This window comes from Peromyscus maniculatus, chromosome 9, assembly GCF_049852395.1.
Source record: "Peromyscus maniculatus bairdii isolate BWxNUB_F1_BW_parent chromosome 9, HU_Pman_BW_mat_3.1, whole genome shotgun sequence".
Lineage (NCBI taxonomy): Eukaryota > Metazoa > Chordata > Mammalia > Rodentia > Cricetidae > Peromyscus > Peromyscus maniculatus.
The window spans coordinates 25,196,320-25,222,649 of record NC_134860.1 but is presented as its reverse complement, the minus strand read 5'-3'; the positions used below and the strand labels follow the sequence as shown (position 1 = coordinate 25,222,649).

The 26,330-nt window shown below is 42.6% G+C and overlaps 4 protein-coding genes across 15 annotated transcripts in view; 2 read left to right on the top strand and 2 right to left on the bottom strand.

The window, feature by feature from the left end:
- Positions 1 to 9,783, bottom strand: part of LOC107401016 (cadherin-related family member 3) — a 112,188-nt gene extending 102,405 nt beyond the window's left edge. Inside the window, exons 1-2 of the mRNA XM_042284257.2 lie at positions 9,426 to 9,783; positions 9,064 to 9,150 (exon numbers count right to left, since the gene is read on the bottom strand). The gene's annotated coding sequence lies outside the window, so the exon portion shown is untranslated. The remainder of the gene's footprint in view (positions 1 to 9,063; positions 9,151 to 9,425) is intronic.
- Positions 1 to 10,890, top strand: part of C9H3orf49 (chromosome 9 C3orf49 homolog) — a 15,472-nt gene extending 4,582 nt beyond the window's left edge. Inside the window, exons 3-5 of one of the 2 annotated variants that reach the window (XM_076544493.1) lie at positions 5,063 to 5,187; positions 8,977 to 9,090; positions 9,466 to 10,890. In XM_076544493.1, the coding sequence (XP_076400608.1) occupies positions 5,063 to 5,187; positions 8,977 to 9,090; positions 9,466 to 9,663 (437 nt within the window). In that variant the 3' untranslated portion in view covers positions 9,664 to 10,890. The other variant, XR_013042230.1, reaches the window with a different exon arrangement.
- Thoc7 (THO complex subunit 7) lies at positions 10,156 to 26,330 on the bottom strand. 5 transcript variants are annotated; one of them, XM_015993999.2, is made up of 8 exons: positions 26,131 to 26,330; positions 16,502 to 16,619; positions 15,738 to 15,865; positions 15,390 to 15,476; positions 12,565 to 12,622; positions 11,471 to 11,537; positions 11,280 to 11,349; positions 10,156 to 10,475 (listed from the first exon to the last, which is right to left on the bottom strand). In XM_015993999.2, the coding sequence occupies exons 1-8, from the start codon at positions 26,177 to 26,179 to the stop codon at positions 10,408 to 10,410; spliced, it is 645 nt and encodes a 214-aa protein (XP_015849485.1). In that variant the 5' UTR covers positions 26,180 to 26,330; the 3' UTR covers positions 10,156 to 10,407. The 5 variants fall into 5 exon arrangements, with proteins under 5 accessions (XP_015849485.1, XP_076400610.1, XP_006975150.2 ...); XM_076544495.1 differs by lacking the exon at positions 26,131 to 26,330 and adding an exon at positions 25,465 to 25,604; XM_006975088.4 differs by lacking the exon at positions 26,131 to 26,330 and adding an exon at positions 25,139 to 25,349.
- Positions 25,692 to 26,330, top strand: part of Atxn7 (ataxin 7) — a 171,056-nt gene continuing 170,417 nt past the window's right edge. For all 7 annotated transcript variants that reach the window (XM_076544489.1, XM_076544486.1, XM_076544488.1 and 4 more), the window contains exon 1: positions 25,692 to 25,823. The gene's annotated coding sequence lies outside the window, so the exon portion shown is untranslated. The remainder of the gene's footprint in view (positions 25,824 to 26,330) is intronic.

Below are 26,330 nucleotides of genomic sequence, written 5' to 3'. Positions count from 1 at the left end.
TGTGTGTGTGTGTGTGAGAGAGAGAGAGAGAGAGAGAGAGAGAGAGAGACAGACAGACAGACAGACAGACAGACAGACAGACTAGGGTTGTTTGCATGAGCATGGGTGGAAGTTTATTTGGACAATGTATTAGTGGCTATGCCTTTGAAGAAAATGACACTCCAATCTCCCAGCAACCATTAACTTCCAGTAATCCCTGTGTGGGGGCGGGGAGAGGGGGATGAGTCCCCCCACCTGTAACATAATGTTGGTGGGCTCAGAGAAAATATCCTATCACGTTACTGGAAAAGTCCATCAGGATACAGAGAACGCAAGTCTCTACCACTGAGCTGCATCAGAAATCTCTGCTAATCAATGCACTATTCTCATCTTGGTTGGGATATTCAGTCTTTCTGCTAAGAATTCTCTTCAAGTGCCATGTACTGCTTTCTATTTTGAGACAGGGGCTCACTGAAGCTAGGGTGGCTGGTGGCAGAGCCACAGAGATGCACGTGTTTGAGCCTCTCTGTATTTTTCACAAGGGCTGTGGGGCCTGAACTGGCATCCTCACACTTGTACAGCAAGCATTTTACAGACAGCTCTCTTCCTAGCCCTAGATTTATTTTTATGCCACATCCATTTTAATGGTATTTATGATGCTGGTTTTCAATTGAAAACACTTTTGTTTTGCCTACCAAGGAAAAAAGATCCTTCTTTTGTGGTTACCTTATAATGAAATGGTTTCACTGTAACATCTACACACACACACACACACACACACACGACAGTGTTCCAATGAAAGTTTATTTACAGATATAAGCCATGAGCTACCTACCTCACAGGCCATTTTTTGTTAATCTCATCTTAAGTCAATTCAACTAATGGATATGGGAAGAAATTCATATATGCACAGCACAAAGGAGTAAGTGTTCAACAAATTTGCTCTGGATAAAAATTAGCATCAGTTAAATTAAAACACATGCCCATTTAAAAAATATAGAGAAGTGGTACCACAGATTTCATAGTCTAAGGATGTACTCACTGTCTTAACTTCTTACAGTCAACAGAAATAAGGAGCAATGGAATATTGAGGGGCACAGCAAAGAACCAAGCGTAGAAGTTTGATGAAGCTAAGTGAACGTCTGTGCATGGCCAGTCATCTACAGAAAGTGCTACTTAATGATTTTACCACTAAAGTTGGGAATGTTGCTCAGTGTTGTCAAATCAGATGGGCAGTGTGTTTTTTTTTTTTTTATAAAGATATAAATCAAAATGAGAAGCTTTTAAATGATTCTCTCTCTCAAAAGATGACCTTCACACATTTTTTAAATAATTGTCAGATTTGGAAAGCCAACTTGTGGCTCTCAGCCTCAGTTCTACTTCTTGCCTAGGAGCTGATAGTCTCTCATGCTTGTTAGTCTCCAGCCAGACAAGCATGGTACTCAAACCCTGACCACGTATTGTTTAGTTAGAAGCATGTGTTTTAGCTTGGGGTGAAGTGGCTGGTACTCTCTTGCTTTGTGTTACTGATGATTTTGTCCTTGTACTAAGCGAGTTTCTATTCCATCCTCATTAATTTTAATTAAACCTTTTAATGTCATGCAAACTCATTTGACAGTTTTTGTATTATTCTCCCACACTATCAGAGTTGTATTCAGGAAGACCTTCTCTATGCCAATAGCTTGAAATGTTTTACACACGTTTTCCTGCCACAGTTTCAGGGTTTGGGATCTTACGTGAACTTTGAACTGTTTTGTTGTGTATGGGGAGAGCTACAGATTCAGTTTCATTGTTTTGAATGTAGATATCCAGTTTTGTTGATGAGGCTTGCTGGTTTGGGGGTGGTTGTTTTTGACACTTTCGTTAAATGTTAGGTGGCTATAGTTACGCGCGTGCATTTCTGATCCTCCGTGTGTGTGTGTGTGTGTGTGTGTGTGTGTGTGTGTGTGTGTGTGTGTGTGTGCGCGTGCGTGCCAGTGCTACACTGGTTTTGTCACTATGGCTCTGTAGTGAAGATTGAGACAGGCATTGGGATGACTCTGGCTCTCTCTTCCTGCTCAGCTATGCTACTTGGAGTTATTTGTGCTTCCATATGAATTATGGGATGGTTTTGCCCTCTCTGTGAAGAATGCAATCAGAATTTTGGTCGAAATTTTGTTGAATCTATAGATGATTTTTGGTAATAGGTGCATTTTCAGAATATTAATTCTAAAAATTCATAAGCCTGTGTGATGGTTATTCTTGATTGTCAACTTAACTACCTCTGAAATGAACTAAAACCCAAGTAGCTGGGTGCTCCTGTAAGAAGTTTCTTCTTAATTAAATCATTTGAAGTGGGAAGACCCCCTTTGAATCTGAATCTTTTGAGGTGGGAAGATGCACCTTTAATCTGGGCCATACCTTCTTGTGGTAGCCTATATAAAAGACCTAAGAAGGAAACTCCCTCCCCCTCCCCCTTTTCTCTCTTTACCTCCTCTCTTACTATGGCTGGCAAGTCCATTCCTTCACTGGCATTAGTCTGTCTTCAGGATTCTAGTGTACACTTAAAGACTAGCTGAGACATTCAGCCTTGTGGACAGAACAACCAGATTCTTCGACTTTCTGTTGGTGGACAGTCAGTGCTGGACTAGCTGGACCACACCCTGTGAGACACTAATAAAACCCTCACCCCTGTCTATATTATTCTATCAGTTCTGTTTTTCTAGAGCAGTGGTCCTCAACCTTCCTAATACTCAACCCTTTAATACAGTTCCTCATGTTGTAGTAACCCCCCACCATAAAATTATTTCATTGCTCCTTCCCTCATAACTGTAATTTTACTACTGTTATGAATTGAAATGTGAATATCTGATATGCAGGATATCTGATGGGGTCATGACCCACAGGTTGAGAACTGCTGCCCTGGAGAATCCTATTCCAGTGTGGAAAGTAAATTCTTCCATCCATTCTTTAGTGTTTGAAGGCTTTTACTGTAGAAATCTTTCACTCAGTTTAACTCATAGATATTAATTGTTGGTTTTGTTGTCTGTTCATTCATTTGAAGCAATTGTGAATGGGAATTTTTCCTTCATTTCTTCTTTGGAAATTTTGTTATTGGTTTATAACCAATCAGCTAGTGATTTTTAAATTTTTGTCTATTTATTTACTTTTGAGACAGGGTCTCATATATCTTAAGCTGGGTTTAAATGTTGAGTATGGCAGATATGTGGGTCCAGAACTTGATCTGCCTGCTGACTGTGGGTTCAGGGCTACCACTGGGGATTGACTACCTTTCCCTGTTAACTGCACTGCCTGAGCCAAGCTCTCTGCTCAGATTACTCGGCTTTTCAGTTTGTCAACATCTTGTCCTCCTGCTCTCCACAACTGCCTCCCAGGGTTACTTCTAATTCTTGAGAATGTGGAGGTTAAGTTTAGGCTCTTCTCAGAGCCCCAGGGTAATTCAATTTTAAACAATGATTCCTTGGAATCAGACAGAGTGGGGAAAAAATAGAATTCCTCTCACTCAACTGCTCACTTGTTGATAAAGGAAACCTGTCTCAACAAAACCTATGTTTTTCTGCTTGAGAGGCTGCAGGCCTGTCTTGAGGAGGACTGCCCATCTCCGTTCAGCAGGATTGCCCAGGTTAGCTTTTGAATGACACTTCTGCTTCCCTCCCTCTCTCCCAGTGGGCATCTGGAGCTGGAGCCTGTGTTCAGCTCGACTTAGTCCTTTTTGGTATATTACCAGTCATTTTCAGTGCACTTTTGGCTGTCTTTTTGTGGATTTCTTAATCCAGTTTCATATTCCAGCTATCCTCTTTCACCAAGTCACACCGATACAGGTCCTAGTTGGCCATCTTACCTAGGAGTCGCATGGTATAACTTTATTATTTTATTACATTTTTATATTTATGTATTTTATTTTATGCATATGGATGTTTTGCTTGCATATATGTCAGTACACTGTGTGTGTGCCTGGTACCTGCAGAGACCAGAAGAGGGCATCAGATCCCCCGGAACCAGAGATGGTTATGAGCTGCCATGTGGGTTCTGGGAATTGAACCCAAATCCTCTGGAAGAAGAGACAGTGTTTCTAACCACTGAGCCCCCTTTGCAGCCCCTATTCATTGTGGAACTAGAAAGATGGTTCCATGGTTTATGAGCCAGTTTCCAACACTTATGTTGGTAGGCTCTCAACTGCCTGTAGCTGCAGCCCAGCAGATATGATGCCTTCTCTGACCTCTATGAGCGCATATATCCATACCCACACTAAAATAAATCTTTTAGAAATGTGTGTGTGTGTGTGTGTGTGTGTGTGTGTGTGTGTGTGTGTGTGTGTGTAAGTTTTCATGTGGAGGTCAGAGGACAACTTGTGGGAGCTGGTTCTCTCTTTCAACCATGGGGATTCAATCCTGGGGATTGAACTCAGTCTTTCTCACTGGCCCTATGGTAGCATTGTAAATTTGCCTTTACAATGTCCACTGAGTTGAGTTTGACTTCACAGAAGAAAATAATTAAGAATGCTCCCAGTTGGAACTAGCGAGATGGTTCAGCATTTGCTGTTTTGCAAAGCAGTTCTTAGTACCCACACGGGAATCTGATACCATTTTCTGGTCTCTGTAGGCACTACACATTTGGTGTACTTGCATACATTCAGGCAAAACATAAAACACTTAAAAAAAAAAAAAAAGAAAAACATAAAATCTTATAAACATGAAAAAATCCCTTTAAAAATGTTTCAGAAAAGGCTCCTAGACATGGGTCATCCATTTTGATGGCATGTGAGTGACTGAGTCTTGGCTGCATTTCTGGAGAACAAGTAAAACTTGCTTCGTTACACTAATTTAACTCTCCTAGTTGAAGGTCCCTTTTCCTAACTCCATCACGGCCAAAGTGAAAACCACACAGGGCAAAGTGAAGCGTCCAGAAGAGGTCATCACCGTGGCGGGACTATGACCACTGAGAGGCAACCGTGTGCAGTAAGCAGTCTAACACCAGAAAAGTTTCCAAGGCAGTATAGCAGCACATCACTGCATTTTCCCACAAGACCATGTTTGCAATTGCTATCCTCATATGTTCTTTCTTCTTCCTTCTCCTCTTCAAGCAACTATACAGCTTGATGTTGTAGAAGCAGAGGCAGAAGAGGTAACCACAGGAACCCGGCTCCTCCGAGCAAGAAGAACCACCAAGCGGTTATCTGTGACTTCCCTTCCTTCAGGGCTGCAGAAGGTAAGGTGCTAGCTTCATTTGCCATGAAAGACCTACATAAATCGGTTTCTCTGGAGCTTGCCAAAAACCAAGTCCTCTTTTAGCTTCACTCGCCCACTGTAACCCCGTACATCTGCTGTTTGTGTCCTCCAACCAAGAATTTAAGGCATAAGGAAGGTATTTTTCCATATCAGATTTTTTTACTTCTGACTCAACTGTTCAGCCCCTTTCCACAGCTTGGCCTACATTAGTCTGGAGCTTTGTTGCAGACTCATTGAATTGCTCAAAAGTTGAAGTCACACACTAGGAATCTGGTCGATCCAGATGCTATATGGAGGGTGGTGTTGCCCAACAACTTCAAAAAGGCATCATCATTCATCTGATAAAGTAGCTATTCATCACATATACCGTTTGAGAGTGAAATGTGGCTAGTGTCAGTAAGTAACTGAATTAGTATTATTTAATTTTAATCTAAAATCAAAAGTGAATTAATTCAAATGGCTACATTTACAACATAAGACATTATCATGGCTAGATGATCCAGGTATGTCCAGCCTGCAGACAAACTGAATGTAGCCTAGAATAAATTCAAATTTGTAAACTTAAAGCATTGAGGGTTTTTTTGTTTTGTTTGTTTTTTTCCATATATGGAATGCTCTAACATGTTGGTGTGCATATGCATGTGTGCACCTGGGAGCCAGAGGACAACCTCTGCTGTTCACTTCAGAAACTGTTCATTTTGCTCTGAGATTTGGTCTGAGCACAGAGATTAGTCAAGGATGTCTGGCCACCAAGCCTCAGATACCTGCCTGTGTCTGTTTTCCCAGAGCTGGGATTATGAGAGTGCACCACCATGCTTGGATTTTTTTTTAAACTTGGGTTCTCAGGATTGAGTTCTGGGCCTCATATATACACAGCAAGCAAGCACTTTACCTACTGAACTATCCCCCCAAGTCCCTGTGATATATTTATTGATTTTGTATCTTAGTGGCTTGATTTTCAAGTATAAACTTTGTAGGCAATCTTGAGTCTAAACCAAAGATGCCTTTATTTTATTTTTACTGCGTTTGTTTATTCTGTGAGGGGAGGGGTGCACAGACCACAATATGTGTGTGGAGGCCTGAGAACAGCTTGCCTTGGTTGGCTCTCTCCTTCACCATGTAGGTCTTGGGAGCTCTAACTCAGGTCCTCAGGCTTGGTGGTACCTTCAGCTGCTGATCCAGCTTTTTATAAAGTTATTATTTACTTCTAGACTCTCACTCTACAGTCCTGGCTGGTCTCAAACTTAAGAGATCTGTCTGCCTTTTGCCTTCTGAGTGCTGGGGTTGAAGGTATGTGCCACCACAACCAGCTTGGTTTCGTTTTTTGTTGTTGTTGTTTAGATGGTTTGAGACAGGATCTCATTTTGTTGCTCTAGCTGGTTTCAAATTCTCCAAATCCAACAACCCCCCTGCCTCAGTTTCCTGAGTAGCAGACTGTGGGTATCTCCCTTCCTAGTTGTTTAGACTATTTTAAAAACAGAACCCTGAACTATTATCATTATAATAACCACTTATTTAACACTGGCACTCAGGTCCAGGCTGTTCTAAGTGCTTAAAATTTTCAACACAGAAAATCATTACAATTCTGTAAGGTAGTAATACCTTTTTTTAGGGATAACTCTAGGAGTTTGCTAATTTGTAAAAATGAGTGGGAAAATCAGATTTCCAATAAAGGCTGAGGATTCTTATTCATATTTTCTCTCTCATTCTTTTCTTTTATCATGGTTCTGGGAATTGAATTCAGGCCTCACACCTAACAAGCATGTCTTCTACTGATGAGCCAGCTTCCTCCCCCTCCCGAACCACATTCTTAAATACTGTGTACATAGCTACCTATGACTATATTAACTTAAATTAGATGGAATTAAATGTGTACTTTCTCAGGCTGGGTGGCAGTGGCACATGGCTTTAATCTCAGCACTAAGGAGGCAAAGGCTGGCAGATCTTGAATTGGAGGCCAGCATGGTCCACAGAGCAGGACAGCTGTCTATACTGTCTCAAACAACACTCCCCCGCCCCCCCCCCCAAAAAAAATGACTAGCTACTTAAGTGCTCAAAACTGCATGTAGCTTGTGTCTTTTTGTACTGAAAAGCACAAACATTTCCACCCTTCCAGAAGGGCAGAAGTTTCCGACCAGCAGTACTCTAGACTATCACTGTCCATGCATAAAAGCAATTTTGAGTTCTGCTGTAGGGTTGCCAGGCAACCATTGTGCTTCTACTCTATTCTAGGCAACCTCTGGTTTGGGGACTACGGGGAAGAGCTGATGGACGTTGTCTTGCTTTTATGGAAATTACAGTCCAAAAGAGGGTGAACTTACCAAATACTGTAGAGCAGTGGGTAAGGACAATCTTGTAGAATGGCAGGGGGTCAAATGGATATGCATACAGGAAAAGTGAAACTTGATCCCCTAGTCTCATCCCATAGACCAGTCCAACTCCTGGTGAGCTACAGAGCTAACTGGGAAAGGCAACAACAATCTAAACTTCAGGACAGTAAGATCATTATTTACGACACGGTCTTCTCAGGGTATAAATGGCACTGATGAGAGGATGGAAAATGCTAGCTATAATTAAGGATTCCTGCATACCAAAAGATATTAAATCAGGGGCTGTCAACTGCTATACAAGCTAGCTCTTACAATGCTCCCCAAATTATGTATGAATTACTTGTCCAAATTGCAAAAGCAGGACATTTCAAATAAAAATGCAGGTTTCCAACTTTTGAAAAATTGGAAGCTTCAGAAACACAATGCCTTAGGGAAACTAGAAGGGATTGCAAAGAGGTGTCCTCCACAGAAGGCCTGTTCTCTCTGGGCCACGCCTCCTCATTCATCCTGGTTTACAAAACCTTCCTCAGCACCCAACTTTGCAACAGTCATCCTGAGCAAGCACAGGAATACTTAGTAACCACCAATTAAGATAGATGATGAGTAGTAGAAAAAAATTAGTTGGGTATGAGAAGAGTGGGATTTTAGCATGACAGAGTGGTACACTCAGGAGACAAAGGCAGAGGGTCTTGAATTGAGGCCAGACTGGGGTACAGGGTGAGTTCTAGGCTAGCCTGGGCCTACACAGCGACGGAGAAAACAAAACCCCAAGCTTCTCTAATGGGCTTTTTAGATGGATCTGGGAAAGTTCAGTATGGGCAAGCTGGCAGGTTCTGCACATCTTTCTTTCAAAGGGTAGGACCTAAATGTGACCCCACAATCTGCTCTCTGTGCAGCTGATTGTCATGCACAAGGGAATGGAGAATGCAGCCAGCAAGTCTCAGCATCCAGGAATGGTTTCCCATAGGCACTTGTAATAGGAAGTCAGGGACAAGGAAAATATGCCCGGCCTAGGCAGAAGAATCCAGGGCTTCTTTATGTCTGGACTGCCATGAAAATAAGGAGACTGAGAGACATGAGAGCCAAGGAACAATTGGATGCAATGTAATGAGCTCTCTGTGCACTGGCCCACACCAGCCCAGCACTCCCTGTGCTTAGCAGCCAGAGCCAACTCTTCTTGTCTTTTCCGATGACCTGCTTTTTTCCTGACACTGTCTATCCTTCCGGGGCCCACCAGTCTCATTTCTTTGCACCCCGCAGAACTCTTCAAAGAGAGCTCTGGGCACAAAAGAAAGATATGGGGCACAGAGAATATGAATACACCTCTGTGTTACCTGGCACACAACCACTTTGTGATAGAACGTCCGAGGGTGCATGCTGATTGCCAGTGTAGAACTGACAGTTATTTCCTAATGGGATGTTTTGCATTTTGACAATAGGTACCATATTCATCAAAAAAGAGACTACACTTTCCAGCACTTAAAAAGAAGAAACAGAGCATGGAAGACATCCTCCAGAAACCAGACCTGACAGTGGGAAAACTTCAAATGCAGGCAAAGACTTCTTTTCTGTTTCAGAGGCACCAGAGAGCAGGCTTAACTCAACCGCTTGCCCTGTAAGACAGCATGGAGCAGGACATAATTAACACTCACCATTAAGAAATACTGCCAGTGGGGGGCTTCTGAGAGTGGCTAAGGGAGTGTTAAGGGGACCTGGGATGACACTGAGTGTCTAATAAATATTAAGAGAATTCCATTAAAATGAGGCACACACAGGCTTGGTAAGGAATGAGGTCGCCTTAACCCCTGTGTGTAAATCCGTTTTCAAGCTCTGTTTGCTATGAGCTGATTAGAATACTACTTTGGCACTCTTGGGAAAACAACCTTGCCTTTGCTTCTAGCGGTTTCCTTTCTTTGTGTCCATCATAGGTGGATGACCTCATAGAAAGAGTGACTGACAAATCCATGAAGCTTCTGGCCCAAAGACATGCTGAGCTTCAGCACTGTGAGTTTCTAGGGGCTGAGATCCTTCAGTCTTCGAAGCAGTTCCAAAGGCTTTCCAAGAGAACCACCAGGAAGTTCAAGCTGAGGAGTGCATGCTTCCCATGCACCTGCTGCTGCTTCTGAGACCCAAGTGCACAGCCCAGGAGCCAACAGAGGCTGCCTCAACAAGGTGGAAGACAAGCAGCAAGAGCCGAGGCCAACCTCTGAACCTGACTTATGCTCCAGCAGTGCACTCCCCCCACACCAGCACGTGAACGTATGTATCGTGCACACAGGCACAACAATAAGTACTTTAAAAATGACTCCTGAAGAACAACAGGGTGGAGAGGAGACATTACTAACCACATTTCTCAAGCACTAACAGAAAAATAAGCAGAAAAGCAATGCAGATGGATTGATCTCATACACCAGCAATTCCCAACAGTGTGTAAACTGTCCCAACAGTGTGTCAACGAACACATAGCACACGTATTGATTATGGCCCCCTAAAGCCTGCTCAAGGACTACATTTCCAAAAGTGGTTCCTCATGTGTATCCCAGATGCAATCTTAGAGTCCCCGGCTGATTTTATAAGGCAACTGTTACTAGCTACCTAGTTTTAAATAAGCACAATGATCCAGCTTGAGACATTTTATTAAATATTTTCAGATGTTGAACTCTACCTTGAATGATAAAAATGCATTTAAAAAATACACATACACCAAACACATTCCCTTTGTGTGAAGAAATATGAGTGAGACATGAGTTAATATTGAAAAGCAAAGCATTTCACAAAGCTGAAGTATCTCACAACGACAACAAGCTGAGCCCAGTAAGCCGTGCGGCTTTCCACCACCCTGCCAATGGCGACAGTCAGCCTGTTGATGTCTATGGTTTAGGGTCTGCTTCCATGGTACTTTCTTGAGCTTCATCCACCTCTGACAGTTTGTCATCATCTGTAAGAAGATACAAACCCTCATTCAATGTTGCCTAGATTTTATGCCCAGTGCACGCATGCACAGTTGTATTTCGCATTAGCAGCTACATTTAAAGCAAAGACGGCGAGTGACAAGCGAGGCTGTGAACGGCTCAACAGTAATGGCAGGCACACCTGCCCTGCTGAGCCTAGGACTCGGGCAGCTCCTGGGACCCACAAGGGAAGAGGAGAACTCACTTCTACACTGTCCTCTCCTCTACACCCACGCCACAGCTATGTGTGCAACCCTCTCCCCAAAACACACACACACAATTGTGATACCGTTTTAAAAGGCTGATTCAGTTATTCTTACTTATTACTGAGGATATAAAATTTGTGTGATAAATTCCATTAAAAACAAACCAACCAAAATCTAGGTCTTAGCCTGATTTTTTTAAGAAAATAATCAGACATCAGGGAACACAGAAAATTCCAGTTGGTTATAGTCACAAGAAAGATCAAGTCTTCAAAAATCTTGGCGTACCCTACTTGCTAGCCACGTAGGCAGTCTAACATACTGATGACTTGCAGTACCTTGGCCAGGAAACACTCCCCATCACCCCTTAGGTTTTCTTACTACTAGACACGTATGCAAAGCACAGACTACAACGTTACCGCTCTTCTGCATGCATCCAGAAGGTTGACAAAGGAGCGTTTTCTAACGCCATCCAGCTATACCACTAGACTCTGGAGGAAGACTCTTTAGGCAAAGTATTCTAAAGACACATACCCTGATCATTTAAAATCTTCATAGGAAATAATTTTGAAATGGTTTTTTACTTACTCTCCAATGTTTGTTGAAGTTCGTGGATGGTACTAAGAAGAACATGGAATTGTTTCCGTCTCAATTCCAGCTGTGTTAAGAAGGAAACAACTTATATAAGTTGGTTTACACACACACACACACACACACACACACACACACACACTCACACACTCACACACACTCACACGATAATGGATATATTCAAATACCTTATCTTCAACACTTTCTTTAATATGTGAGAGATGCTCCAATTCTTTGCCCAGAGCCTCTAGCTCCCTGTGGGGGAAACAACAACACAATGTTATATTTTGCTACTTAAGGGAAGAGAACTTATATACTATTTGGGCCACTAAATAATACTCTGAAAAGAAAAGGGTTTTGAGAGATGACTCAGCAGTTAGAGCGCCTGCTTCTCTTTTAGAGGACCCAGGTTCTACTCTCAGCACCGACATGGTGGTTCACAACTGTCTGTAATTCTAGTCACAGGGATCTGACACCCTCTTTTGGCCACTACGGACACCAGGCATGCAAGTGGTTCATAGACACGCATGCAGACACAGCATCCATAACACGTAAAAGTGAAAACGAAAAGAATAAGGAGTCTAACTCCTGTGGTAAGATTTTAGAAACTGAGAATGATTTCTGATCTCCTAAACTGTACTGTATTTATTACAACTATACTTTTAGATACAAATTTTAATATGACATAAAAATATAGTTATATAGAATAAAACCCATGAACAGATATATTTTGCACACCAACTTCAGTTTTTATTTTGGTAAAGAAAGACGAACTCAGCCATGAACCTGACTCCCAGTCTTTTCTGTCTCACACCTATTTCTCTGCTCTACTTCCCACTCAGATACCCCAAGTATCATTGTAATTTCTTTTAGATACATCTATTTATATCTCTAAATAATATACAGTATTAGCACATAACATTTGAGAGAGAGTTTCTAATTTTCATAAATGAGATGCATATGTTTCATAAACTGAAATTCTTTAAATGTCTTTTTTACTGTTTGTCTTGAGCTGTTATAAAAATGTGTATCTAGCATAGTTTGTACTGGTATTCAGTGTTCTGTTATAGCACTAGAATAGAGTACGCATATCCATTTCCTCTGAGCTAGTGACACTGGAGAGAGACGAGGATCTAGTCAAGCGGCCTAAGAATATGTAACACTGAAAATATGACCGGCCCTTCCTTCTGATGGATGCTGAGTGCTTCTCTGAAAATGAAATGTGCAGAGTAGATCTTCAACAGTTCTGGAGAAGCAGCTCCCTATGATGCTCTCAACTTACTTTAAGGTCTCATGCCTGTCTGGATGATGCTGAATCACTTTTGCCAAAGCATCATATTCTGAAAGACATGAAAATATTTGCCAAATTAATCAAAACAAAATGCATAAATGAAAAATATTCACTTTCCTAAGTAAAGACATGATAATAATGAGCCAGGCGAGGTGGCGTAAGCACAGGGGAGGCAGAGGCCAGTGGACCTATGTTAGTTCAAGGCTAGCCTGGTCTACAAAGCACATTTCAGGACAGCCAGGGATGTTACATAGAGAACCTGTCTCAAAAAACTAATAAATAAATAAGTAAATAAAATAAAAGGCGATGGTGATGGAGAGCACTGGCAATTCCCTTAATTCAACCATGATCACAATCATACATGACTTAACAGTGCTCCAAGCAGGGATTTCATCTCTCACTTCTGGTTTTCCATTCATGTGACAAAATATAAGAGGTTGGAAGTAGTATAAATGAACTTGGTATCACCACTGAATGACTGATTTGGAAAGGATGTTATTAACTGTTTTTCACCACCCTCACCCAAACAAACAAACAAACAAACAAACAGAAAAAACACCGAGGAAAATACATCCTTTTAGACCAGTGATGCTCAACCTATGGGTCTCAACCCCTTTGAGGGTGGCATATCAGGTATTTTTACACTACAATTCATAACTAGCAAAATTACAGTTACGAATGGCAATGAAATAAATTTATGGTTGGGGGTACCAAAACACAAGGGTCACAGTGTTAGTGTTAGAAAGGATGAAAACCACTAAGATCTAGTATCTAGATCATTTTTATGTTAGAAATTTCAGAAGCTGAAGTGATTTAAAATTCATGTTATTATTTATGCTCCACTGAAATCTGTACATTAAATCATGTAGCTTCTGCTAACCTTTATTATAAAATTATAAATTAATTTTAAAACTTGTCCAAATACTGCACAAACATTTTAAATCACTTAGAATTGATGTTATTTTGTAAGCTATTTGCTATAGCTTTGTATTTGTATACTTGCTATAAATTAACCACGGAAACTTCACCACAAATCCTATAACTAGATGCAAAAACCACTTCTTCAAAGGGGGGATTAAAAGCCGACCAGTGGTGGTGCACAACTCTAGTCCTAGCACATGGGAGGCAGACAGAGGAGGATCTCTGAGTTTGAGATCAGCCTGGTCTACAGAGTGAGTTCCAGGACAGCCAGAGCTACCCAGACAAACCCTGTCTCAGGAAAAGAAAAGGGAGGGTAGTGGTGACGGTGGTAAAATACTGATTAGCTCACTAAAACATGCAACTCATTGTTTTGGAACACAGCATATTAATTCAGTAAAACTGATTTTATTCTAAATAATCTTTTTGCATTATAAAACAATATATTTTCAGTATAAAATAAAACAGAAATGAAGAATCTAAGCCACAAAACCTCACCATCACCAAATAACTAACAATATGTTCTATTTCCATTTAGTTTTTCACAATGCTATCATAGTTATGGTTATCATCCATCTATGTATGTATGTATGTATGTATGTATGTATGTATGTGTGTCTATCTATCTATCTATCTATCTATCTATCTATCTATCTATCTATCTATCTATCTGTCATTAAGTTTCCACTAGACCCAGACTTATCTAGAATTTGTAATCCTCTTGCCTTAGCCAAGTGATGAGATTTCAAGTATGTACCACCACGGACAGTTTAAACGCTGCTCTTTATTTTTACTTCTTCCAACTTATATAACGGGAGGATCAATGTTCCTGCCATCAAAAATAATTTCTGAGGCTAGAAAGACAGCTCAGCAGTTAACAGCATATACTGTTATTTCACCCAAATTCAGTTCTCAGTTCATGTGCAGCTCACAACTGCCTCAACTCCAGAGATAAGATGGCCACTTCTGGCACCTGCACTCATGTGTACATAGACACATATAAAAAATTAAAATTATTTTCAAATATTTTATGAACCAAATGAAGATGATTCTAACTTTAAAAGACAGGAGATTAGAGTAAATCTAAACTTTAGTCTATCTTTAAACCATTTCCATTTATTTTACTTTACTCCAGTGTATTTATGTATGTGAGATGGTGTGACACAGAGGGACTCAGCTCTCTCCTACCACGTGCACCTCGGGGCTCAAACTCAGGTGGCCATAGGTGGTGGCAAGTGCTTTTGTCTAATGGGCCAACTTTCTGTCCCCTAAACTTGAACTTTTCTACTAGGTCATTTTGTAGATAATGTTCTTGCTTTGTGCTTAACAAAATGTTTAAATTCTTTTCCATTTTTTGAAAGTAGCTTCAGCTGGGCAGTGGTGGCACACACCTTTAATCCCAGCACTTGGGAGGTAGAGCCAGGTGGATCTCTGTGAGTTTGAGGCCAGCCTGGTCTACAGAGTGAGATCCAGGACAGGCACCAAAACTACACAGAGAAACCTTGTCTTGAAAAACTGAAAAAACAAAACAAAAAACAAAAAAAAAGAAAGAAAGAAAGAAAGAAAGTAGCTTCATTAAACTAGCAGATAAACACCTCAATCTGCTGCAGAGCTCACCTTTGGGGATTAACTATAGCACTGCTTAGGAAAAAGGATCTGAAGATAGGAAAAAAGTCTGGGAAATACTTGGGCAACCAATAAACTTAGCAAAATGAAATCTTTTTCAGCATACCTTGCCTTTTCTATTTTAAGTAACAGAGTTTTAAGAATTAAATACAATTGAGTCATTGTTTATAAACTGATTCACACTGCAGATTTTACTTTTCAATATTAAAAACTTCATGGAAATTGTACTCGGGAATAAAATATCTGCACAAAATCTTTCAAATCATTCTCACCTTGTCGATTTTTCCGTATTCGTTTTGCTTGAAGAATTTGCTTTTTACACTCAGCAATTTTTTCATGTGCTCCCGCAATACTACATTCTATACAAAAAGGTAGTTTTAAGAAGGTAATTATAATAATCTGTGCTTTTAAGTACAAGTTCCACAGGTACCACAACAGACACTGACATTCTACAACACATAGTGCTCCTTTATTAATACCTGACACTGTGGCAGCGGCCATTTACCAGATCCTTTCTTACCACTGTAATTACCTAGACAGTTTTACTATAATGCAGATATTATCAGACAGCTTTTCCTTCAAACCACAAAAATACAATTATACAAAGAAAGATTATTTACCTATTTCTTTGTATATTTTTTCATAATTTTCCATTTCTCTGAGATTCATATCATATACCAGCAAAGTTTTGCCCATTGAAAATTCACATTGAGACAGAGTGCTCAGCATACGTTGGTACTGGCTATATCTAATGAAAAAGAAAGAGAATAAAAAAAAACTGTAATCTAAATGAAACCAAGTTCTGACAATTATTTATTGTATTAAAGTTGCTTAGAACACCTGCCCTTGCTATTTGCTTTGTCAGCTATGGTGTTCTTGAACCTACACCCTGCTCTGCTTACAAAGGCAAGATGAAACAACTGCTCTCCTCAATACAGGCTCAGGCCAAGTGACCTGTCTGAACTATTTCAATCACCCTTAACAATACTGTGATTAGGAGTTTTCTTCAGAATTCTGGCCTCACAACTTTCCTCCTCTATACAGTCATTTAAGCTGAAAGTAAATGCAGAAAAAAAAACTTCATAAAATTGATACGTAATCGTTTTGCAGCAACTTATATATTATTAACTTATTTATTAACAAAAGAGAAACCTTCACTTAGAGATACTAAGCAAATATTGATTTGTGAAAAGCAATCAAACTATTAAGCCTGAGTTTAATCTTTATTTCTTCTTTGACTATTGAGCTTTCTGCACATAAAAGAATGCTTTTGATCAACCAAGAAGTGGCTGCACTGGCCAGAGAAGGTGAACAGAACTACTTAACACGGCCTTGATAAAACTCCCCCAGGACACTGGTACAGAAAGAGCAGTGGAAAAAGTACCCTTCCTCTTGGGATCCAGAGTTGCACCATTTAATGAAGCTTTTCACAAGGAGATTAATTCTCCGATCATCCCCAGCACCATCTCCATCAATCAGAAGACGCTTCCGTATGACTTCGTCTAGAGGAAAAAAGGATAAGTGAGAATTAAAACAACATTTTGTTCTGAGCAATTTTCGACAACCAGTATCACTACTCATTCACTCATTCTAAAGGAAATTATTTGAAATACAAGTATATTTAATGCCACCAGCTGGGCTGACACTTAAAAGCAAGCAGGTAAAATTGGTAAATTTATTTGCATCTTGCCACAATTAAAAAAGTCTTTTTTTCCCTCAAAGAAAAGTGATTGTCTATGGCATGTCTGGCACTGTTCTAAGGGATGAGGTCACAGGTGAAACTCTGCCCCAGAATTGGCATTCTATGGGTTGTTGAAATTTTCAGTACAACAGAAAAGCTAAGCCAGTAACTGACAAGAGAACTACTTTTGAAAAAACCTGTCCAAACCAATGGTAGCCAGGACTGCACGCATCTCTAAGTGAGAGGCACTGACAGAAGAACAGACAGGGAGGTTCCTAGTGTGCAGCATCACGTTAGAAAAGGGAGGACAGGTCAGAGAAAAAGGTCATGTTCTTGTTTGAGGCAGCACAGGCAGGCTGGCCTGGACTTCACTGTGCAGTCTCTGCCGTCCATGTGACAGACAGGATGACAGGAGTATGCCACTACACCTGACTTCCATGTCTCATCTGTGCCCTAGCGCAAAGAGAAAATAGAATACAAAAGTAATGCAAATGGTGGCGGAACAAACTGGGGTCCACACCAGCTTGTGTGGTATTTCTGAGCTAGAGTTCTTACGGGGACCAAATAATGCTGGGCCGTAATCAGAAAGACAAATGGAAATGGGAAAAAAATCATTTCCATATATCAGATCTTATATGCCAGCTATATCATAACTTGGTAACAAAACTATTGGCAAGATGTTCGGAAAGTGTACCTACACACATTGTTAAACACGCAGGGACATGGATATAATCAACAATGCTTGAAATGGACACAGCTTCTGCCCCACAAGCATAGAATTTTTTTTTCCTTTTGGGTTTTGAGATAGGAGCTATCTCTGCAGCTACCCAGCTTATTGTGAACCTCTGGCAGAGGCTGGAGTTATAGGTGTACACCATCATGCACAACAGATGTAAGATGTTTTTAGCAGTGTTGTTTAGTACAAAGACTGAAAATGCAAAACCCAAACAATCTCTTTAGATAATTAAAGAGAAGCAGAGTATGCTGCTGTCCAATGTGTAAGGAAATGTAAAAAAAAGTATGTGCAGACATGTATGCATGCATGCAAAAATTATCTCTGGAAGGATTCACTGGTAATGGATGACATTCATGACTGTTTCTGATAAGGGAACTACAGAAATGAAAATTATTTTCTTAGATACCATTTTATTATTTTTTGGTTTGTTTTCTGGGTTTTCATTTTCTTTTTAACTAAATGCATTATATTTTGAATACAAATTTAAAGTATGAATAATTTCTGGAGAGCCTGCATGAATCAACAGCAAAGTCTTTGACAAGAGCTCTTGTGTGTGTAGGCACAAGTACTTGTAAGCACAGGTGAAGTGGAGATGGGCCCACTGTAGGACATCCTTAGGTAGACACTTTTAGAATGGGTTTCTCTGAAAGGCTGTTCAAGCTACAGATTCATCTGATTATTTAACTTTATTTCTCAAAAATAGTAAAGTTTTCAAGCTTTAATCACCAAACAATGTTATTTGAAGAGACCCAGATAATAGTCCTTTAAAAGATTAAAATGGTCTGGCAGTGGTGCCGCATGCCTTTAATTCTAGCACTCAGGAGGCAGAGGCAGGCAGATCTTAGTGAGTTCAAGGTCAGCCTGGTCTACAAAGTGAGTTCCACGACAGCCAGAACTGTTACATAGAGAAACTCTGTTCGAAAAACCAAAAAAGAGGTTAAAATACAGAATAATACATTTTTGACTTTAAGTGCTTGCGTGTGCAAACTCGTACAAACACATATGCACACACATTTTGAGACAAGGTCTCACTTTGTAGTCCTGGCTCTCCTGAAACTTGCTATGTAGACCTTATTGGCCTCAAACTCCCAGCACATGACAGACAGCAGTCTGCTTCTGTCAAGTGCTGGTAGTAAAGGCCACCTTGGGACTGGAGAGCTCAGTGGTTAAGAATGAGTATTGCTCTTCTGGAGGAGTAGCATTCAGTTCTCAGTACTCAAGCCTGACAGTTTGCAACCACCTGTCACCCTAGCTCCAAGGCTCTATCACTCCCTGACTCCTCCAGCACTTGTACTCATGAGCACACGAGTGCACAAGCTCATGCACATGCACACACATGAAGAATGAAAAAATAAATCTCAAAAGTGTGTGCTAACATGCACGGCAACTTTTTGACTGTTTAAATAGGACAAGAGGAGCAACCATTTTGTTCAGGAATCTGGAGGTAACAGTGCTGTTCAGATGCTTTCTCTCCTCTCTATTCTTCCCTTCTTCCTGGATGCTGGGGCTTCCTACTTTAGAGACCTGGGATGTCAAACGTAAATGCAATAGGAAACAGACAGGAGCTACCACCACAACTGATATCTTAAGCCAGTAACTAAAACAATTTAAACTATGTGTTGTGGTCACCCCAGGTGCACACTTTAAGACCTATGCATCTTTACATATGAATGCAGTACTCCAATTGGGAAAACATTCACAAGCCAAATAAACCAAATCAACAGCCCCACCCAATTTGACTTTCCTCCACAGCTCAGGCTGCCCTGAAAGTATGTAGTTCAGCCAGCCTGCAACTCATTCCTGCCTTGGCCTCCTAATTGCAGTTATAGGTGAGGTACCATGATAGGCTTCAAGATCTTTTTTTTTTTTTTTTTTAGACAGAGTCTCTCTCTCTATGTAGTCTTGGTTGCCCTGGAACTCATTTGGCTGGTCTTGAACTCACAGAGATCACTCAAGGTCTTGAACTCACAGAGGTCACTCAATCTCTGCCTCTGGAGTGTTGGAATAAAAGGAGTGATGCCATGCCTAGCCTGACTTCCGTATTTTAAAATTGGGTTTGTGATGCATACAGAGGCCTTCTAAAGAGCACTGCTCCTGTTAAACACTAACAAAGACTAGCGGCCCTTATTTTCATTGTCATAGCAACAAGTACTTGTACAAAAGGTGTGAGCAAAACTTGTACACAAGATGTAAGTGTAAATTCTGAGGATAGGAAGTCTTTCACTCTCAGTGCAGAAATATCATCCACATCAACACACACACTGAGGTGGCTGTGGTAGCTAAAAGAGTACACATTACTGATGAGTTGGGGGCAATCTGACGGGGTGGGATTTGAGTGGCTCTTTATTAATACTTCTCAAAATTTCTAATATAGGTTTCATTAGGCAGTATCAGATATAGTTGAACTAAAGAATGTCATTTACACACTGTTAACATTTTAATAATAAATGAAAAACATCCCAAATGTCTATAAGTGGGTGAACAAGCTGAACTTTGGTATAAGAACAGGATGGAGTATTATTAAGCTGGAAACAAAGAATGAGGAAGTACTTTTTGATACAGAGATAAATTAAGATACAAGACAAAGAATGTATAGTATGCTGTTATTCAAATAAAAATGGAAGTATATTTACATATGCATGTATTTGCATAGACACCCTGGAATGATATAAAAGAACAAATAAAGGGGGTTATCAAGAGAGGGGCCAATAAAAAAATGGAGGACAGACTAGAAGATGGAGAAACATATAGTTTGATTTGAGTACCTGAAGAGTACTCAAAATCTGGGAGCTATTCTGTTCTACAAGAAAGAATGCTTAATAAAGTCTTTCCATTTCATGCCTCCCCAACAGGTAGGTAGAAAGCTGTGAGCTCTAGCAGAGTTGGGGGAATAGGTACATCAAAACCGTAGAGACTAGATGAGGAAGACAATGCAATCCAACAATACAAATGGTAATATGCAGGTTACATTGTGAGAGGCTGGTATTTGTTGGTAGATGCATGGGCAGAGCTATCTGGCAGAAGCAAGGCAACTGGGAAAAGCCCATAAGCAAGAAGGCTAGTCAGGAGGTTAGCAGGCCACATGCAGTTAGGAACTACTTGGCCTAAAAGGAGAATCACAGGTTTCGGAAGGCAGGTTAGGACTGAGCAGGTGGGACTGAGTGGGAAAACTAGTCTGGCACTGCAGAGGCTTCTTATCTAGGCAGGCTCAGACCCTCCTTGCACTTCAGCCCTATTCCTCTTGAAGCACATTTTTTAAAGCTCTGGGCCAAAAGTCGAAACTTGGAGACAATGGTTTTAGTTGTGTACCTAAAGTTTGCATATGAGATCAACTTGTAACTTCTGTAAACTAAGAATAAACTATCTAGTTTGTAGGACTGGTAAGAAGCATCTTGAAAACAAAAGTGAAAGAAAATAATGCTTGTCCATAGGAAAACGCCCAAAACACACTATCCTTTTCTTGTTAAATTTTAACCCAGAGGAGATAGATGGCTCAGCGGTTAAGATCACTGACTGCTGTTCCAGAGGATCGGGGTTCAATTCCCAGGCCGTCCGGTGTCTGATCATGCCAGGATAAAATTGAAAAAAAAATTTTTTTAACTCACAACTTTCAATGTCCTAAAACTTTACAGGAGTATATGAAGACAGTTATACAGCTATTTATCTATGTAGATACATGCTATGTATTCAAAATTTTGCCCAGTCATGATTGCTTGTCTCAAACTTACAGCAAGGTCACAGCATTCCTTTCTTAATGTTTTATGGACAGTTACTGCCTAGAGAACTAGACAAAAATTACTGCTACAACATATGCCTTGTAGCGTATACTCTAACAAAGAAAGGCTTGAGAATAGCTTCTCCTTAGTTTCTTAACACGTATGGCATGAGCATTTTTATTTTTAGCAACACCTAATCGTTTAGGTCTATACTGAACATATCTAAAACTTTTTTTTTTTGAAATAGGGTTTCTCTGTGTGTAGTCCTGGCTGGCAAACCAGGCCGGCCTCAGAGATCTGCCTGCCTACCTCCAGAGTGCCGAAGAAAGGTGTGCACCACCACCTCTGGGCTCCTAAAACATTTTCACTTCCTAAATTACCATGATTGAAGCTTTCTGTAAGTAATCTGGTTGCTTGTACTAATCCCACCAGGCCTTGGAGCCCATTCTATAAAAACAAATAAGCAAAAGCAATTTAGAAACTATTTTACTGATAGTAAATGAGGAGGAACTATGATCATACAAAGATAATGTTTACATAAATTCCTACTAGATTTATCATTATATTACCACCACTCAGGAGTTATTAAGGTGAATTACATATGCCCATTTGTTGCATTCCTCATGTCAGAACCCCTGTCCCCACCCTTCATGAGTTTAAAATCATTAGGATGATTTTTAAGATCAACAATACTAAGACTGTACATAAAGGGAGACAGAATGAGTAACCAAGGTAGTTGGACTCTCATCTGAGATACTTAAGTCCTGTTTAAACAAACTGTTGATGGTAAAACCAAAATTAAGTTAAACAATTTTTAAGCCAGCCATGCCTACAATCCCAGTATTGCAAGCTAAAGCAGGAGGATTGTCAACTGCATACTTTAAGGATAAAACTCCAATTCTGTTTCAAAAACTATCTTAGCTAAAAAGAAATGATTGACTAGTTGAACCAGTCCACAGCCAATGGAGCAAGCAGGATGAATGTCTTGGCACTGGTGAACAAAGGTGCTGAACGCTGGATCACTTGAAGTGGACGCTGTAGTAGCAAACACTTCTACAATGTTTACTCCCATCCGTCTCCGCTCACCCAGAAGTGTACTGGCTTAGTTAATAAACAGCCATTCAATTTCAAAGTGCTTCCATGAATTATCACACTGTATCCTTGAAGTGACCCCATAAAGTCTGTGCTGTCATTGTCCATTTACAGATGACCGGTGTCATCTTTGCCTTCACTGGAAAGTGTATACAATTACATTATTGTATAGTTCCATTATTCTGTCATATTGTCTGTGAGCATTTTAAAATCATTTTAAATTTAATATGTATATGTCTATGAAAGCTGTTAAAGTCAAACAGCTCTATTAAATGAAACACAGAATCACATCTTACCTATTTTCTCACTTCCCATCTGTTGCTCTAGATATCAATATCTACTTAATGTTCTCTTTACTACAAAAAGGGTTCTAACACAATTTAACACACTTTAAAGTATCACCTACAACATATAAGCTGTTAGAATAATTTAAATTAACAGTGACATATCTTAACTCGTTTTCCGTTGGCCAAACCAGAAGCGAGCTGCCCTACTAAGTCACTAACCCCCCAGGACCCCCTCACCCCATTTCCTCATCGATACAGGACAGTGCTGGGGATGTAGCTTACTCAACGCAAAGGGGCCTTAGTTCACTCCAACCAGCACACACATACACACACAACGCACCTGATATCTATCTTCTAGGACCTCCCCACTCTCTAATTTCCTTCTGTACCTAGCACTTCATACTGGTTGACTGCTTACTTAGTACTTACTCAGTTCAGTTTTCTTCCCCCAAAACAAGACAGGGAGGACAATCAGTACAGATACAGTTCTCCATGGGGAGTGAAGAAGAGGCTAGGAAAGTAACTTCTGCATGGAGAGCTATTTACTGCATATAGCATGTGTTTGATTATTTCCAAAACAGCACTCCGAGGCAGATTTTATTAGTATCTTAATTTACAGAGAACAAAACTGATGCTCAAAGAAGCTAGGTACAAGGCCAGAAAGAAGCCGGCAGTTGTAAAGTGGGGTTCCTGTGCCCTCTAAGGATTAGGGGGCTGAAGTTGTAGATTTATAACTCATTGTTCCTTCCCTTCTCTCACCCAACAAATCCATCACTCCTTTGGAGCAAAATCATGCGGGTCAGATACATGAGCTCGATCATCTTTGACATCCCACCACATCCGACCAGTCCTGACATTCCGCATGACTCTGCTCACTTACTCAATTCCCTTAGTTGGAGTGCTGGCCCCATTACCTTCCTAGCACCACTGCAGCAGGAGCTGCGATCAGAGCACACTGGCCGGGCAGAGATGCCTCAACAGTTAAGAGCACTGGCTGTTCTTCCAGGGATATGAGTTCAACTCCCAGCTCCACACCAGCTCACAACCATGTACTTTCAGCCCTACAAGGCTGGACACTCTTCTGGACTCCAGACACCAGACTCATGTGGTACACAAGCATACATGCAGGCAACACACACACACACACACACACACACACACACACACACACACACAACTCTCAGTTAATATACAAGCTCAGGTTCTGGAACTTAGACCACTGCAACTCTGAACAAGCTTCTTAATTTCTTTGGGTACCAGCTTCATCTATAAAATGGGGATAATTACAACACTGCCTGACCCATGCTACGAGTACTATGTAAATGTTAATGAAGGGGAGAGTGATTTCAGCAACCCCCTTCTCCTGTGCTTTTTAAATGCAAAGCTGGGGCTGAGGACTTAGAGCAGGATGAGGGTGTAAACCACTTTCCTAAAGATAGGAGCATGGGTTCTGCCCTCAGCATCGCAAATACTTCAATTAATTAAGTAGAAGCAGATCTGATCACATCACACTAATGCTTAGAACTTGGCCTGATGTGGTGGCAAGTACCTTTAGTCCCAGCACTCAGGAGGCAGAAACAGAGGGGTGGGGATCTCTGAGTTCCAGGCCAGCCTATCTCAAAAAATCCAAACCCCAAACCAAACCAAATCAAAAAGCCTTCCAATGGCTTTCCCTGACCTTAAAAAAATCATGGTGCTTAACTTTTTCTAAGTTCTAGCTAATTAGTACCTGACATGTTTAATTTCTTTCAGCATTTTGGGACTTGTACAAGTGGTTGGTCACTTGTAATTTCTGTCCTAATGTGCCTATTTATCCTCCAAAGGAAGCGGGGAAGGAAGTCTTTTCAAGTTTTCCAGTCACCAGTGGAAACGGATGTACAACAACCTCAGTTCAATCCCCAGGACCCACACGTGCAGGGTGGGCTGCCCGGGGGAAGGGGTGAAGGGGGAGGGGGGACGGACCCAGAAAGAGCCAGCGGCAGAGACACACACAATAAACATCCCGTCACCCGCCAGCCAGGCCTATTGAACGCTTACAGCCACAGCAAACTGCAAACGTAGAGGAAACGGCTTTGCCTGTCGGTTCTGGGCTGCAAACCGTAAGTAAAGCAGTGACTGGAAGTAAAGTACATGCCTACTGAATAAACGGAACCGGAATGAAATAAGGGTAAAATTCCTCTATTCGTCCCCACCTAGACATTTCCTCCACCAGTCCTCAAATGTGGGCCTGTGGCTGTCCTCAGTTTCTCCACTGGGAACAGCCCCAAGCCACAGAAACCCTTCCACCAAAGTAGGTACCAGAGCCAGTTCTCGCTCCAGCTGCCCAACGCATCTGCCCACTTCCCCGGTGTCCTCTTATGTCAGCTCTCGGTCCAGGGACAACAACCGTGCACAGCCCAGCACCCCAATTCCTCCCGGCCTCCGAAGCCCCCTCGCACCCCGCCCTCCTTCGGCGGCCGCGGTCCGAGCCGCCGCTCCGAGCCCGGCCTCATGCCGCCGGGCGCTTTACCTTGCAGGTCGCCCAGGTACACTTCCCGGCCGGCCCTCCACACGCCCCTGCTCCTCTGGGAGGCAGTGCCCAGCTCTGGGTCCTCGCTCCACCGCACCCCGAGCTCCAGCGCTGCCGGGGGCCCAGCGCCCGGCCTGCGGGCCCGCCCCAGCCCGGCCTGCGAAGCCCCCCAGGCGGCCCCCTCGGCGCACTGCATCTCCCGGGCCCCCCGGGCTCCGCCAGCGGCCCCGCGCCGCTCCCCGCCGCGCGCCGCCCCGGGAGCCCCCACCCCCGCCGGCCGGGATCCCGGCGCTGCCCCGCGTCCCCGCACCCCGCGGCGGCCTCACCGTCAGTCACGGCTCCCATGGCGTGCGCGGCGGCGGCGGCGGCGGCGCGAGCTGAGGCGGCGGTTGGCGGCGGAGGTCAAACTCCCACAATGCAGCCGGGTAAACAGTCATGGAGGAGGAGGCGGCGGCGCCCGCGGCCGCCCTCTCCGACTCCTGAGCCGCGCCGCGCCGCCGCCGCCGCCGCGGGACCCGCGCTGCCCGCGCTCGCTGCTCTCCCGGGGCGCGGAGCGGCCGGCGGGTGAAGGGCGAGGCGGGCGGGCGGGCGGGCGGCCGGCGGCGGCTCGGCCCGCGCCCCCCGCCGTCCCGCCCGGCCCGGCCCGCGCCCACAGGCCGCCCTGGAGGCCGCGGCCAGCCGCCAGGTGAGCTCCGGGCTGCGCGCGCTCGCGGGGCCCCGCGCCCGCCGCTCCCAGGGACCGCCGCCCCGCGGCCGCTCGCCGCGGTGGCACCGGGCCGCGGCGACTGCAGCCGAGTGGGCGCCCACGCGCGTCGCGGCTGGTCTCGAACCGGGGTCCCTCGGTTGGGCGCGGCAAGCCACCCTCCCCTCCTGCGTTCTGGCTGGTGCTGGGAAAGTGGGGCGGGGGCGGGGGGGAGAGAAGAAACTTGGCGACCTTTGGGAGGACTTTGCTCAGGACCAGGAGCTCAGTCCCCGCGGTCCTCGCCCCTCACCCAGCTCTCCCGCGCTGCTGGACTCCAGATGGGGTGCCTTCATTTCCATATTATCTTTGCTTTTCAAAAAATGCTTCTTAAAGGGAAGTTGAAAGTAGAAGGTGTTGGGGGAGGTGGCGCTGTTCACTAAAAACGTTGCTTGGGATGTGGAGGGCACATTTCCGGAGCACACTGCACGTTTATTGTCATCTCTGCAGAAA

Bases quoted from the DNA above. Each gene is read 5' to 3' on its own strand.
- Thoc7 (XM_006975088.4), bottom strand. From the start codon at position 25,334: ATGCAGTGCGCCGAGGGGGCCGCCTGGGGGGCTTCGCAGGCCGGGCTG. The intron at 15,866-16,501 runs GTACTTTTTCCA...CTTTTTCATTAG, and splicing joins TCTGGATCCCAAGAGGAAGG to ATATAGCCAGTACCAACGTA. The intron at 10,476-11,279 runs GTAAGTAAAAAA...ATCTTCTTACAG, and splicing joins ACTTCAACAAACATTGGAGA to ATGATGACAAACTGTCAGAG.